The 16974-nt window shown below is 38.3% G+C and overlaps 1 protein-coding gene across 1 annotated transcript in view; it reads left to right on the top strand.

Annotated features, from left to right (window-relative positions):
* Nucleotides 1-16974, top strand: part of DNAH9 (dynein axonemal heavy chain 9) — a 546775-nt gene that overhangs the window by 106927 nt on the left and 422874 nt on the right. Inside the window, exon 13 of the mRNA XM_074225133.1 lies at nucleotides 6953-7175. Within this exon, the coding sequence (XP_074081234.1) occupies nucleotides 6953-7175 (223 nt within the window). The remainder of the gene's footprint in view (nucleotides 1-6952; nucleotides 7176-16974) is intronic.

The raw sequence follows: 16974 nt of genomic DNA on the forward strand, positions 1-16974 counted from the left end.
ATCACCCTGCTATGTGACCCCAGGCAGGCCACCCAGCCCCATTTGCCCTGCACCCTCCCCCAAATAATAACAAAAAAATGTGCTTCAGTCTTTGTTCCAACACCAACAACTCTGTCACGGGTGGATCACATTCTTTATGATAAGTCCATCACAAAAGTTACTTCCATATTTTTCCAACATTGCCATTACTGATCGCAACTCCCTCCTTTCTTATTTCTCCACTACCATGTACTATATTTTCTCTCTCCTTTCACTCTGACTGTGCTGTAGGGTCACTGAGTAGTGCAGCAGACAGATCCCTGGTCCTGGGGCCAAGAGGTCCTGAGCCCCCATACCACCCCTTAGGCCCAGAATCCACCTGGCCCTATGGTCCTGGGCAGGCCTTCCAATCCCAGCCCCTTGCAAGAAGTAAAAAAGAAAATGTGTTATATCTGACCACTCTCCCCCCATGGTCCATCCTCTCCTCCTTTATTCACATCCCCACCCCTTCCCCTGCTCCCCCCCTTCTTAATCCAGATGTCTATACCCCATTGAGTATATTTGCTGTTTCCTCTCCTAGCCATCTCTGACGAGAGCAAAAGGTTCCCTCATTCCCCCTTGCCTCCCCCCTTCCATATCATTGCAATAGCTCGTTGTAATAAAAAAAATCTTATTATGTGAAATATCTTGGACTATTCCCCCTCTCCTTTTTCTTTCTCCCATTACATTTCCCTTTTTTTCCATTGACTCCATTTTTACACCATATTTTATCTTCAAATTCAACTTTCTCCTGTGCTTCAACTATAAAAGCTCCTTCTACCTGCTCTATTAACTGAGAAGGTTCATATGAATATTATCAGTATCATTTTTCTATACATGCAGTTCAGCCTCATTAAGTCCCTCATATTCCCCTCCCCCTCCTCCCATCTCCATGCTTCATCTGAGTTCTGTATCTGAAGATCAAACCTTCTGTTCAGCTCTGGCCATTCCAACAGGAACATTTGAAATTCCCCTGGTTCATTGAAAGTCCATCTTTTTCCCTGGAAGAGGACATTCAACCTTGCTGGGTAGTTCATTCTTGGCTGCATTCTAAGCTCTTTTGCCTTCTGGTATATTGTATTCCAAGCCCTACGAGCTTCCAATGTAGTTGCTGCTAAGTCCTGTGTGATCCTGACTGCAGCTCCACGATATTTGAACTGTGTCCTTCTGGCTGCTTGTAAGATTTTCTCTTTGACTTGGGAGTTCTGGAACTTGGTTATAATATTCCTAGGGGCTGGTTTTTTGGGATCTCTTTCTCAGGGGGATTGGTGGATTCTCTCCATTTCTATTTTGCCCTCTGCTTCTAGAATATCAGGGCAATTTTCCTGTAGTAATTCTTTGAAAATGATGTCAAGGCTCTTTTCCTTGATCATGACTTTCAGTATTCCAATAATTTTTAAATTATCTCTCCTAAGTCTGTTTTCCATATCAGTTGTTTTTTTCACATTTTCTTCTAATTTTTCATTTTTTTTGGTTTTGAAGTATTGATTCCTGATTTCTGGTAAATTCATCAATCTCCCTGAATTCTATTCTTTGTCTGAAGGATTTGTTCTCCTCAGAGAGTTTTCTTATCTCTTTTTTCCATCTGGCCAATTTTGCTTTTTAAAGCATTCTTCTCCTCCATAACTTTTTGAACTGTTTGTCCATTTGACCTAAGCTGGTTTTTAGCATGCTATTTTCTTCAGCATTTTTTTGGATTTCCTTGACTAAGCTGCTGACTTCATTTTCATGTTTTTCCTGCATCTCTCATTTCTTTTCCCAGTTTTCCTTCTAACTCCCTCATTTGATTTTCAAAGTCTTTTTTGATCTCTGTCATAGCCTGAGCCCAATTTCTGTTTTTCTTGGAGTCTTTAGATGCAGGAGCTTGTGCTTCCTCATCTTCAGACTGAGTATTTTGATCCTTCTTGGGCTCATTTGCAAAATATTTCTCAATAGTCTTCCTCTTATTTCTTTGCTTGCTCATTTTCCCAGCCTGGTCCTGGTTTTGGGGTGCTTCCTGAGCTTTTGGGACACTCCCACAAGGGTCTCAGTGTGTGAGGCTCTGTCCTCCCTCCTGGTCTGTGAATGACCATAAGCACCCCCCTCTGCCATGGGCCAAGGTGGGGGGGCCCTGTTGTTCTATGGGGGAGCCTAGACTGCGATCAGGATCTGAATGTGGTCAGAGCCCCACAGTCCTGTTCCAGAGGCAGAGGACAGAACTCAGCAGTCTCTCTCTCTCTTCACTCCCCTCCCTCAGCTCCTTGGGATTATGCCCTGGGGGTTCCTGCTTACCAGCTCCACCTGCTTCTGTTTCCAGGTCTGGGCTGCAGAAAAACCAAGCTGCTGGCTGTGTGCCCTGAGGGCTGGGCTCCACGTGCTCACTCTGGCAGAGGTCCCCCGCTGTTCCCGCACTTTGTGTCCGGTGCTCCCTGGGGTGCAGCTCAGGAGACTCCCCCGCTGCTGTGAGCCGTGACTCCCAGCACCCTGGGTCTGCCTCTGGGAGGCTGAAGTTCTTTCGCTCTGGCGGGCCACCCCTCCGGTGGGCTGCCCCTCCAACCCCAGGGAGCAGAGCCTTTCTGCTCTTTTTCCAGGTTACCTTGAGTAGGAGAACTGCCTCTCTGCCCTTTGTGGGTTCTGTCTCTCGAAAGTTTAGTCAGAGTCCTTAGCTTATGAGTTTTATCAGAGAGCTCCTAAGACTTGATGCCTTCTTGTCGCCATCTTGGCTCTGCCCCCCTGAGTATGTGTTTTGATTTTCCCTTACAACCATAATAACTTCCTATGATCAGAATTTTTTTCTGTGGATGCCCATTTTCCCTGTCTATTTTTTGACTTTTAGTTCTTTGTTAAAGTGGGACTCTGCTTTCATGATAGAGGGTGCACTGTTCTAATTTTCAGGAGTTTTGTGCAGTTGTTTTCAGAGATATTTCTAGGGTCCTATAAGTTTTCAGTTCTTTCAAAGTGGTATTATCTAAGGAGAAGTGCATTTACTAATCCCCTAGTGTATATACTAATCTTTGAATGAGCACAAGCATTCTTCTCTGCTCTGGAACTGTGAGAGGAGTCTTGCTCCATTCAAGCTGCAAACTCTGGTGAGCTCCTCACCCTGGGATTGCTACCCAGAGCTTGGACCTAGATCTGAGTATGGACATAGCAACAGAGTTCTGCCCCCCATGCCAACAAGGAGACCTCTGTAATCTGATTAGTTGTTTGACTGAGAGTTCAGGATGCATCACTGCCACTATATATTCAGTGACTCCTCAGGCTTGCTCTTGGTTTCCTGGGACTTGATCTATGCTGGCATGACCTGAACTGGGCTGAAGTCCACTCTCATCCCATTGCAACAGATCTTTCCTGATGACCTTCTCTTTGGCTGGAAAATTATTTCACTTCACCCTTTTATGGATTCTATCACTCCAGCAATTATTTTTAGGCATTATTTAAAGATGTTTGGTGAGATATGGGGGAGAATTCAGGTGTGTTATTGTCTCTCCTTTTGTCATTGTCCTCTTAAGTTTCATTTCTGCCCTTTTCTCTCTATCACAACTTATCCAACTATGAAATGAGATTTGAAATTAGTTCCTATGCATCTTGAAAAATTTTTTATTTTGAATTAAGCAACAAAAAACAGCACTTTCATATGCTCAGAACACAAAAAAATAAGATTCTATGGGAAACTTTAGATGTCCATTTCATAATGCTTCTTTAAAACAATTATAAGATAAAATTCTGCATTAGTCACAAAATTATCCTGTTTGTGTTTCTTTCTGAAACTCTCTTCTGTGCATTTAAAAATGTTTCAATGTCTTTCTTTAACATTACTTTGACTAATGCTTCCTTCTCTTGCAACATTTCTCCTTCTGGAACCCTTCCCCCTCCCCTTAAAAATCAAGAGAAAAAAACCATCTTGTAACAGTAGTCCAACAAAACAAATCCACTAAGTGGCCATGTGAAGAAATGTATGTCTCTTTCTACACCATGAGTTCATGATTTCTCTGTCAATAGGTGAGTAATGCTTCACAATTCCTTGGAGACATGGTTAAAGGCTGATCATTTCCTTAATCGAAGTTCTTAAGTCTTCTAAAATTGTTTTTTCTTTGTAGTGTTGTCATTGTATAAATTATTCTCATATTTCTGTTCAGCTTATAATCCTAGTATTATCTGAAATTATCTCATCTTTTACAGTTGATTATATTACACTGATATGCCACAATTGTTCAACTAATTTCCAAATGTCCAAAAGGTGATCTAAGACTTCCTTTTAGATACTAGTTCTATGATTTTTACCATCCCTGATAATATTCTCCCTTTTAACCTTCTCTTTGTCCCTCTCCATCCCAGTTTATTTTCCTAATGAGTCTGATGTATTGCTATACCAAACTCTATGTATACTCATCATTTATTTGTCTGTTTCAGAAAACACTGAGGTCTTCTTCCCATCTCTTCCCCATGTTTGTGTACTCTTCTCAGATACTAGAACTGAGAAAAACAAGTTCCACTCGGTTCTTCCTCCTTTCTATAACACTGTATTCCTTTAATCTCCCTCTTCAAACCCTCAAAACAGAAGCAATATATCTATCAATGTCCCCCCTTTTTTTGTTTTTGCAAGGCAATGGGGTAAAGTGGCCCCATTAAGCTACCAAGGCCACACAGCTAGGTAATTATTAAGTGTCTGAGGCCATATTAGAACTCAGGTACCTTCTGACTCCGCAGCACCACCTAGCCGCCCCTCCTTTTTTTTTTTAGTTTTATCAAGGCCCTTTTAAAACATTTAGATTCTTTTTTAAATTATTGAGTATTTTTATTTAGCATTTAATTTTTTCCCAGTGTAAAAACTATTTTTAACATTCATTTTTAACTCTTTTGAGTTCCAAATTCTCTCTCTCTCCCTCTCACCCCCTAACATCAAGAAAGTAATCAATCTAAGTTTTATATAGGTTACAAAAGGTAAAATTTATTTTCTTATTAGTAATATTGTGAAAGAAAACATTTGCTTCAATCTATATTCAAACTTCATTAGTCCTTACACAGATTGGAGAGCATTTTTCATAATAAGCCTTTCAGAGTTATTTTAGATCCTTGTATTGCTGAGCTAAGTCATTCATAGTTGATGATCATACAATATTGCTATTAGCATGTACAATGTTCTCCTGGTACTACTCATTTCATTATATATAGAGATAGAGATAGAGATAGAGATAGAGATAGAGATAGAGATAGAGATAGAGATAGATATATATATCAGTTAATGTCAGCCTTTCTAGTTTTTTTGAGAGCATATTGCTCAACATTCCTTATAGAACAATACCACAATCAAATAGAGTAACTTTTTCAGCCATTTCCCAGTTGATGGGCATTCCCTCAATTATCAAATCTTTGCCACCATAAAAGAGCTGCTGCAAATATTTTTGTACATATAGGTCCTTTTTTATATCCTTTGGGATATAAATCTAATAGTGATATTGCTGGGGCAAAAGGGATCATGGTTTGACCAAAGACAACATTAGAGTTCTTAAAGACCACCTAATTCCTCTTCTCTTATTGGAATGTTAGCATTATATCATCATAAAAATTACTCATGTGTACAATAATTTTTCCTATTGGTCAGTATTTTCTTCCTTTAGTTTCTTAATCAGTGCTTCACTCCTTGCTACACTTCTGGGTGACATGGCATGGGCAGCCCTACATAATCTCACCTGAGATTCCCTAGATTCATTCACTGCCCTCTATCTCCTTGGAAAATCCTAAGACTTCTGGATTTCTTTAAGTTTCACAGTGGTGGATATTTAAAGCCTTCTTTTTGCAACTTGAGAGTCCTGGGTGTCCTAGAGCCTCTGAACCTGTTGTGTTCCAACTTGTACTATAGCAATCCCTATTGCTCTTTGCTCTAACTCCCCCAGCCTTCCCAGGTCTCCATGGTGGAACTTTCTCAGGTGAAACCTCTGTTCTAGCTGCCTTTGGACCCAGAGCCTTGCAGAATACAAATAACCATTGGAAAGTCTATGTCCAGACTATTCTGCACTGTTGCTGACTTTGCTAGTGGTTTCCTTTCTTATTTTCTGTGGGCTTCTGGATATTTTTGTTTGTTTGATTTTTGCAGTTCTGAGGTAGAAAAAATCACTCAAAATATTTTTTTAATTAATTTTCTTGGTAATTATTTGGTCAAGTTCTAACATTGGAATTTTTCTGGAGTAGCTATGTGGAAACTGGATGATTTTCTTCCCATGCGGGAGTCTATATTGACCAGAGAAGTTCCATATTCCTCAATACCGTTTTCTTCTGTTCTAGTCCAGGAAAAATCCCAGTCTGAGATTTTGAAATCTAAAATGATTACACACAGTCTAACTTGGTCTAAATTCAAAAGTTCAGGAGAATCCAGGGAGATCTTATATTTGAAGGTTTCTCTGACAATTACACTCCCTGTTCCTTTCCATTGAAAATCCTAGAAGTCTGAGGAAGTGCAGTGGAGCAAAAGAAAATGTGGTAGTATGAGCTTAGAAATCTATGAAGGTTAAATTTTAACATATATCACTTGGATATTATTTACCATTTAAAGATTTCTGTAACAAATATTTGTTGATATGTAATCAAACAATTTACATTTAAGCATTCAAATTCCTGAAAGGAAGCTGGTTGACTATCTGTAGAAATGGAAAGAACTTTCATCTAAGAATAAGGAGACTTGTGCCACTGAATATCTACTAACCTTGGGTAACTAATTTAATATTTCCAGGCCTTGATTTATTCCTCTGTAAAACAAGGGAGTTGAACTATGTGATTTCTAAGATCTTTTTCAATTGATATTTTGCCATCCTAATAGCACATCTATATTATGTTATATAGACTGAAATAGTTAATAAAAGATTTATTATATATGTACTTTGTGATAGGCTTCTTAATTAATAGTATATATGGTACATATATAGAGACAGTTTCACATTCTGTTAATTCTGCTTAGCTTGGCAGATCTTGAAGTCTTCATAAGAAATGGTGAGAGTGGTTTGAGCAAGAAGATAGAAAAAGGTGATTTCACTGGTTTGGTTGAGATTATGAGACATCTCATGGCTCTTAAAGAACGACAGAGAAGCACTGATGAGATGTTTGAACCTTTGAAACACACAATTGAATTACTGAAGATCTATGAACAAGAATTACCTGATACAGTGTTTAAACAGCTAGAGGTAAGTACAAAAGTTTTATAATCATGAAAAGCAAATTCAGGAATAATATGATTAAGAAGATATATGTTTAAGATTTAATAATGAGGTAGTTTGGGGTGAAAATAAACTGAAAATTTGAGGATTAATACAAGACTTGAAAACTATTCAATGGACATACTGGCACTGTAGGAGGTATCTGGTTTTAGGGTGGACAAAACTTTTTTTTTGTCTCAAGGATGAAACGAATGTTAAAAAATAAAAATAAAAAGCAATCAGAAGAGTAATGCTAAAAGATGTGTAGAAGGACAGAGATAAGATGGTAGAATAAAGGCAGGAACTCTCCTGAGGTCATCCAAATTCCCCTCCAAACAACCTTAAAATATTGCCTCAAAATGAATTCTGGTGGGGGCATAACCAACAAAAGTATAGTGTGAAACATCTTTCAAGCCCAAGAAGGTCAGTAAGAAAGGTCTCTCACACAGGGGTGAGAGCAGAAAGCAGCCCAGCACAGACCATTTCCTGGCAAGACAGAAACAGGTCTTGGGGGTGACTGCAACAGCAGCTTCTGGAACAACAGAGGGTATTTAGGGAAATGGTTAGAAGATAATAGAGACACTTTGTTATCAGTGCCAGGTTGTAGATTCAGGGAAAGGATGAACTCTAGTATTCCAGTTTGTGGGACCAGAGGGGAGCTAGGGTATAAAAGAGTGCTTGTGGTCAAATACCAGACCCAGAGAGCAGTGACCACACCTCTTCTAGTATCCTACCACTTTAAAAGAATTGAAAACTCACAGGCTTACAAAACTAGCTTTGAAAAATAGCATGAAGTTTGGGACTGTTCTCCATCCACCCAGGAGCAGAACCCAACTTTAACATTAAGTTAAAAGTCAATACATAATGAAGAAATGAATAAACAACCAAAAAAGAGCCTTACCCCAGAGAGTTCCTATGGTGACAGGGAACATTAAAATACAAACTAAGAAGAAAGCAACAAAATCAAATAACTTTATTCAGAACTTCAAAATAAAATGTGATTTGTCTCAGGACCCCCGAAAAAAGTCAATGACTTGGTTAAAAAGGCACAAAAAATACTGAAAGAAATAGCATCATAAAAAAACAAAATAGGGACTTCTGGCTAATATGGTGGAGAGAAGACAGGCACAGTTCTAAAGTCTCCTGATCTCTTCCCCATCTATCACATGAAACAAACCTCTTAGAAGAAATCTGACCCACAATACCCAGAAAGAAAAGCCAGGAGAAAGAACATCTACTTCAGGATTTGTCTCCTGCAGCATCTTTGGCCAAATTCCGGCGGATGAGTCTGGGCTCAGAGGGAGGATCAGCCCCAATCAGCGAGATTAGCAATTGAATTGGAACCAGGAGTCTGAGGGCCCCAGAGCCGAACCTGCTGGATCAGTGGTGGGACTAGATGGCAGGGGTTGAGTCAACTAGGGAGCAGAGGCACTGGTGTTGGTGCTGTCCCCCGGGGAGCTTGCAGACAGGGCTGGGGGGAGAGTTCCGGAGCAGGAGAGCTACAGACACCATCCCTGGGCTCTTCTGGTCTGAGAAACTCAGAGTCCCATTACAACTGAGACCTCCTCCATAACAAACAAATGCAAACTAATTCTGCCTCAGGCCCAGGTGTGTGAGCAAGAACCAGCCCAGCTGAGGAATGACCTCAGGCCAGGGTAAAGCCCACCATTGACTGAAGGCAAAAGAATTCAATAGAAACAACTCCTCCCTACAAGCAAAGGGAGAAGGCCACAATCAAGGTCACAGACACTCCAGAGAAAGCAACCAACACCTCCTACTGGCCAGCCAGAGAAACTGCACTCACTGAGTAAAGCCTTTAGGGATTCCCAAGCCCCTGGGAACCAGCCCCTCCCCAACTCAGGTCTTAGCAAAATGAAGAAGGGTCAGCAGAAAGGTGGATCCATAGAAAAATTCTCGAAAGGGAAAGACCTTAACTCAGAGAGACCTGGAACCTCTGAGGAGAATATGATCTGGCCTTCAGCACAGAAAGACTTCCTTGAAGAAAAAAGGAAAGAGCTTAAAAATCTGGGAGAGACAATAAATACCTTGCAACAAGAAAACAAAACCTTAGAAAGTACAATTGGACAAACACAAAAGGAGAATAAATCAGATCATCAATTGGACAAATACAAAATGAGAATAAATCTCTCCTGTCATCAATTAGACAAATACAAAATGAGAATAAATTTCTCAGATCCTCAATTGGTCAAATGCAAAAAGAAAATAATTCTCTCAAAACCTCAATTGGTCAAATGGAAAGCTCTTTCAAAAGTAGAATTGACCAATTCAAAAAGGAGTTACAAAAGGTTAATGAAGAAAACTCCTCCCCCAAAAAGAGAATGGAGTCTACAGAAACTAATGACTCCTTGAGACAGCAGGAGTCAGTTAAACAAAATCAAAAAATAGAAAAAAAATGTAAAATACCTCATCAACAAAACTACTGACCTCAAGAATAGATTGAGGAGGGACTAACTGAAAATTATAGGACTTCCTGAAAACATTGAAGAGAAAAAAAGCCTGGACTTAATATTACAGGATCTAGTGATGGAAAACTGCCCTGATATGATGGAATTGGAGGGCAAGGTAGTTATTGAAAGAGTACATCAATCCCCACCAGAAAAAAAATCCTAAAATGAAAACACCAAGGAATGTTATGGCCAAACTCCAGAACTATCAGATAAAAGAAAATCCTGCAAGCAGCCAGAAAGAAACAATTTAAATATCAAGGAGCCACAGTAAGGATCATGCAGGACCTGGCTGCATCAACATTAAGGTATCAAAGGGCCTGGAACAAGATATTTCGAAGAGCAAGGGAGTTTGGAATGCAGCCAAGAATCCACTATTGCGCAAAGCTGAGCCTTCTCTTCCAGGGAAAAAGATGGACATTTAACGAAATGGAAGAATTCCAAAAATTTCTGATGGAAAGATTAGAGCTAAACAGAAAATTTGGACATCAAACAGGAGGTTCAAGAGATACATGAAAAGGTAAAAAAAAGGGGGGGGCAGTAAAAGGGAAAAAAATGCTATCCAGTAAGTTGAAACTGGCTATATCCCAGCATAGGGGAAAAAAGATTCTCATAAATCTTGAGAATAGTAACTCTAACAGAGAGAATATACCTAGCCAGAAATGATGGACATTCATGACCTATCCATGAGACTATCTAATGGGATGTAACTGACTTTAACCCCACTTGGGAGAAAGACTCTAATAACTCTCAAGAATTTTGACTCTATTCAATAGAATATACTGAACTAGAAGGGATAGATACTCACAATTTTCTATGACTTAGATAACATGATCTAAAAAACACTACCTCCTTAAAAAGAGGGACAAGAAAGAGACAGGAGGAGGGAGGGGATTGAATGGAGTAACTCTCATTACACTAAGAGGTACAAAAAACCTATGGCAATAGAGGGGAAGAAGGGAGCAGATGAGAAACACCTGAAACTTCTTCTTCTCATCAGACTTGGCTTAAAGTCAACCTACACATACTCAGTTAACTTATAAAACATCCAACCTTTCAAGTATTAAAAGGGGAAAAGGGGAGGGGGGGATGAAGAAAGAGAAGTGGAGAGGGGGGAAAAGGGGAAATAACAAAAGGAAGGGAAGGGAAAAGGGAAAAGGGAAAGGGGAAAGAAAGGGAAAGGGGTGATATAGGAGGGCAAGCACACTGAAGGGGGTGGTATTCAGAAACAAAATACTGGGGAATATAGATAAAGGGGGGAAGGGGGAAAAATACAAACAGAGGGAAGATAGCATGGAGGGCAATAAAGAATTAGTAATCATAACCTTGAATGTGAACAGGATGTACTCTCCCATAAAACATAAGCAAATAGCAGAGTGGATTAAAAACCAGAATCCTACAATATGCTGCTTACAAGAAACTCATTTGAAGCAGAGAGATACATATAGAGTAAAGGTAAAAGGTTGGAGCAAAATATATTTTGCTTCAGCTGAAGTAAAAAAACCAGGGGTAGCAATCCTTATCTCAGACAAAGCAGCAGCAAAAATAGGTAGCATTAAAAGAGATGAGGAAGGAAACTTTATCCTCCTAAAAGGTACCATAGACAATAAAGTCATTTCAATATTGAATATATATATGCACTCAGTGGGACAGCACCCAAATTCTTAGAGGAGAAGCTGAAAGAGCTACAAGAAGACATAGACAGCAAAACTCTACTAGTGGGAGACCTTAACCTCCCACTATCAGATCTAGATAAATCAAATCATAAAATAAACAAGAAAGAAGTTAAGGAGGTAAATAGATTGTTAGAAAAATTAGATATGGTAGACTTATGGAGGAAACTGAACAGGAATAGAAAGGAATATGCCTTTTTCTCTGCAGTACATGGAACTTATACAAAAATTGACCATGTACTAGGATATAAAAACATAATGATCAACTGCAGAAAGGCAGAAATAGTGAATACATCTTTTTCATCACAATGCAATGAAAGTCATATGCAATACTGGGCCAAGGAGACACAGACCCAGAACAAATTAGAAACTGAATAACCTCATTCCAAAAAATGAGTGGACCAAAAAACAAATTATAGAAAGAATTAACCATTTTATCCTAGACAATGATAATAATGAAACAACATACCAAAACCTATGGGATTCATTCAAAGCGACTCTCAGGGGATATATTATAGCTCTAAATACTTACATGAATAAATTGGAAAAAGAGGAAATCAATAGACTAAACATGCAACTAAAAAAATTAGAGAAAGTACAAATCAAAAATCCCCAATTAAATACCAAATTAGAAATTCTAAAAATTAAAGGAGAAATTAATAAAAGCAAAAGCAAAAAAACTATTGAATTAATAAATAAAACCAAAAGTTGGTATTATGAAAAAACCAATAAAATTGATAAACCTCTGGTCAATTTGATTTAAAAAAGAAAGAAGAAAACCAAATTTCTAGTATCATAAATGAAAAAGGTGAACTCACCACCAATGAGGAGGAAATTAAAGTAATAATTTGAAATTATTTTGCCCAACTCTATGCCAATAATTTTGAAAATCTAAGTGAAATGGATAAATATTTACAAAAATATAAGTTGCCCAGGTTAAATGAAGGAGAGATTAAATACCTAAACAACCCTATCTCAGAAAAAGAAATTCAACAAGCCATCATTGAACTCCCTAAAAAAAACTCCAGGGCCTGATGGATTCACAAGTGAATTCTACCAAACATTTAAGGAAAAGTTGGTTCCAATTCTATATATACTCTTTGGAAAAATAGGGAAAGACAGAACTCTGCCTAACTCTTTCTATGAAAACAATATGGTGCTGTTACATAAACTAGGAAGAGTTAAAACAGAGAAAGAAAATTATAGACCTATTTCTCTGATGAATATAGATGCAAAAATCTTAAATAAAATCTTAGCAAAATGATTACAACAAGTTATCACTAGGATAATACATTATGATCAAGTAAGATTTATTCCAGGAATGTAGGGTTGGTTCAATATTAGGAAAACTGCTAGTATATTCAATTATATCAACAACAAATCTATCAGAAATCATATGATCATATCAATAGATGCTCAAAAAGGTTTTGACAAAATACAGCATCCATTCCTATTAAAACCACTAGAGAGTATAGGAATAAATGGACTGTTGCTTAAAATAATTAGCAGTATCTGTCTGAAACCATCAACAAGCATTATACTAAATGGGGAGAAGCTAGAGGCATTCCCAGTAAGATCAGGGGTGAAATAAGGGTGCCCATTATCACCACTACTATTCAATATTGTACTAGAAATGTTAGCGTCAGCAATTAGAGAAGAAAAAGAAATTGAACAAACTTGAATTGGGAAGGAAGAGACAAAACTCTCACTCTTTGCAGATGACATGATGGTCTACCCAGAGAATCCCAAGAAATCATCCAAAAAACTACTGGAAATAATTAGCAAATTTAGCAAAGTTGCTGGTTATAAAATAAACCCTCATAAATCCTCAAATTTTCTATACATGTCTAGCAAGATATAGCAGGGAGAGCTAGAAAGAGAAATCCCATACAAAGAAACCTCAGACAATATAAAATACTTGGGAGTCTATTTGCCAAGACAGACTCAGAATCTTTTTGAAAACAATTATAAAACACTTCTCACATAAATTAAATCAGATTTAAATAACTGGGAAAATATCAACTGCTCATGGATAGGTAGAGCTAATATAATAAAAATGACAATTCCACCAAAACTAAACAATCTGTTTAGTGCCCTACTAATCCAAATTCCAAATAATTACTTTAACAAGATAGAAAAAATTGTAAGTAAATGCATATGGAGAAATAAAAATAGAATTGTTCTATTATCAAGAATTGCCAGGAGCTTAATGAAAAAAAGTGCAAAAGAAGGTGGCTTAGCCCTACCTGATCTAAAATTATATTACAAAGCATCAGTCATCAAAACTGTTTGGTATTGGCTAAGAAATAGAGTGGTGGACCAGTGGAATAGACTAGGTATAAAAGCAGGAGATGATTATTGTAATCTGCTGTTCGATAAACCCAAAGAGTCCAGCCATTGGGATAAAAACTCCCTCTTTAATAGAAATTGCTGGGATAATTGGAAGTTAGTATGGAAGAAACTTAGATTAGACCAACACCTAACACCCTTTACCAAGATAAGATCCAAATGATTATAGGACTTCAACATAAAAAACAATACTATAAACAAATTAGAAGATCAAGGACTAGTTTACTTGTCAGATGTATGGAAAGGAGAGCAGTTTATGACTAAGGAAGAGTTGGAGAACATCACCAAAAACCAATTAGATGTTTTTGATTATATTAAATTAAAAACCTTTTGCACAGATAAAACCACTGTAACCAAGATCAAAAGAAATGTAGTAAATTGGGAAACAATCTTTACAACTAATGATTCTGACAAAGGACTCATTTCTAAAATATATAGCGTACTGAGTCATATTTTTAAAACAAAAAGCCATTCCCCTATTGACAAATGGTCAAAGGATATGCAAAGGCACTTTACAGATGAGATCAAAGCAATTCATAGCCATATGAAAAAATGCCCTAAATCATTAATTATTAGAGAAATGCAAATTAAAGCTTCTCTGAGGTACCACCTCACACTTCTCAGATTGGCCAATATGACCAGAAAGTATAATGACCATTGTTGGAAGGGATGTGGGAAATCTGGGACACTATTACACTATTGGTGGAGCTGTGAACTCATCCAACCCTTCTGGAGAGCTATTTGGAACTACACCCAAAGGGCAACAAAAATGTGCATACCCTTTGACCCAGCAATACTACTACTTGGTCTATATCCTGAAGAGATGAAGAAAAAGGATAAAACATAACTTGTACAAAAATATTTATATCAGCCCTGTTTGTGGTGGCAAAGAATTGGAAAGCAAGTAAATGTTCTTCTATTGGGGAATGGCTTAGCAAACTGTGGTATATGTATGTCATGGAATACTATTGTTCTATTAGAAACCAGGAGGGACAGGATTTCAGGGAAGCCTGGAGGGCTTTGCATGAACTGATGCTGAGTGAGATGAGCAGAACCAGAAAAACACTGTGTACCCTAACAGCAACATGAGGGTGATGATCAACCTTGAAGGACTTGCTCATTCCATCAGTGCAACAATCGGGAGCAATTTTTGGGCTGTCTGCAAAGGAGAGTGCCATCTGTATCCGGTTAAGGGGCTGTGGAGTTTGAACAAAGTTCAAGGACTATTCCCTTTAATTTAGACAACAGATATCTTATTATCTGATCTTGTTACCTCTTAGAATTCTTATCTCTTCTCTAAGGATATGATTTCTCTCTTATCACACCCAATTTGGATCAAGGTACAACATGGAAACAAAGTAAAGACTGACAGATTGCTTTCCGTGGGTGGGTGGGGAAGTAAGATTGGGGGGAAATTTGTAAAACTCAAATAATATCTTTAATAAAAATTAATTTAAAAAATTTTTAAAAAACAAAATAGGGCAAATGGCTGAAAAAAACCTCAAAAATCCACTAAAGAGATTTCTTCAAACAGTAAAATGAGCCAAATAGTAAAACATGTATAAAATATTCACTGAAGAGACTTTGTTGCTGTTCTTGCTTAATTGTTTCAGCCTGTGTCCAACTCTTTTTATTTGAAGTTTTCTTGGTAAGGATATTGGAGTGGTTTTGCATTTCCTTCTCCTGCTCATTTTACAAAAGTGGAAACTTGGGCAAACATGGTTATGTGACTTACCCAGGGTCACAAAACTAGACTTCATGCTTGCTTCATCTACTGTGTCATCTTAATGATCCTGAAGATAACTGAAAAAAAGGAGAATTTGCCAAATGGAAAAAAATATTTGTTGAAGAAAAGAACACCTTAAAAAGTAGAACTGACAAAATAGAAAAGAAGGTAAGAAAAATTAAGTGAAGAAAATAATTTCTTAAAAATTAGTTTAGGGCAAGTAGAAGCTTCATATGTCAAACTCCATATGTCAAAACAAATTGGAAAGAATGAATAAATTGAAGAAAATGTGAAATATTTCATTGGAAAACAACTGATCTAGAAAATAAATCCAGGAGTGATGATTTAAGAATTATAGGACTACCTGAAATCATAATTTTAAAAAAAACCTAGACTTCTTATTTCAAGAAATTTTCAAGGAAAACTGCCCTGATGTCCTAGAACCAGAAAGTAAAATAGAAATTGAAAATAAAATTACTAATCATCTACTGAAAGAGATCTAAAAATGAAAACTCCCAGGCCAATTATAGCCAAGTGCTAGAGCTCAAAGGAGAAAACAATGCAAGAGCAGAAAGAATCAATTCAGAAATCCTGAAACCACAGTCAAGACAAATAAGATTTAGCAGTTTCTACATTCAGGGATGGGAGGACTTGGAGCATGATATTATAGAGAAGAAAGGAACTATGATTATAACCAAGAATCACCTACTCAGCAAAACTGAGTGAAATCCTTAAGGGGAAAAATAATATTTAATGAAATAGATGATTTTCATTTCTGATAAAAAGACTGGAGCTGAATTGAAATTTTGACTTTCAAATGCAAGATTCAAGAGAAACATAAAAAAGATAAAATGAAACTATGTATATATATAAAACAGAATATTTGTAATTCCTTTTGGGGGGGGAGGAGGGTTGGAGTTTTTTGCAAGACAAGGGAATTAGAAGATGGCGACAAGAGAGGATCTTGTCTTAGGTGCTCTCTCATAAAACTTCTAAACTAAGGACTCTAACTAAATTTTTGAGAGACAGAACCCACAGAGGGACCCAGTGAGGCGGGTCTCCTACTCAAGGTAACCTGGAAAAGAGCAGAAAGGCTCTGCTCCCCGGAGTTGGAGGGGCGGCCTGCCAGAGCGAAAGAGCTTCACCCTCCCAGAGGCAGTCCCAGGGTGCTGGGAGCCATGGCTCACAACAGCGGGGGAGTTTCCTGACCTATGCCACAGGGAGCACCAGGCACAAATTGGGAGATCAGCGGGGGACCTCTGCCAGAGCGAGCACATGAAGCCCAGTACTCAGGTCACACAGGCCAAGGCAGTCCAGATCCAGGAAACAAAAGCAGGAGGAGCCAGTAAGCAGGAGCCCCCAGGGCATGACCCCATTGAACCTAGGGAGGGGAGTGAAGGGAGAGACTGCAGAGCTCTGCCCCTGGAACAGGACTCTGGGGTTGTGACCACATTCAGATCCTGATCGCAGTCCAGGCCCCCCATAGAACAGCAGGGCTCCCCCACCTCAGCCCCATGGCAGAGGGGGGGTGCATATGGTCATTCACAGACCAGGAGGGAGGACAGAGCCTCACA

The sequence above is a fragment of the Macrotis lagotis genome, chromosome 2, assembly GCF_037893015.1.
Source record: "Macrotis lagotis isolate mMagLag1 chromosome 2, bilby.v1.9.chrom.fasta, whole genome shotgun sequence".
Lineage (NCBI taxonomy): Eukaryota > Metazoa > Chordata > Mammalia > Peramelemorphia > Peramelidae > Macrotis > Macrotis lagotis.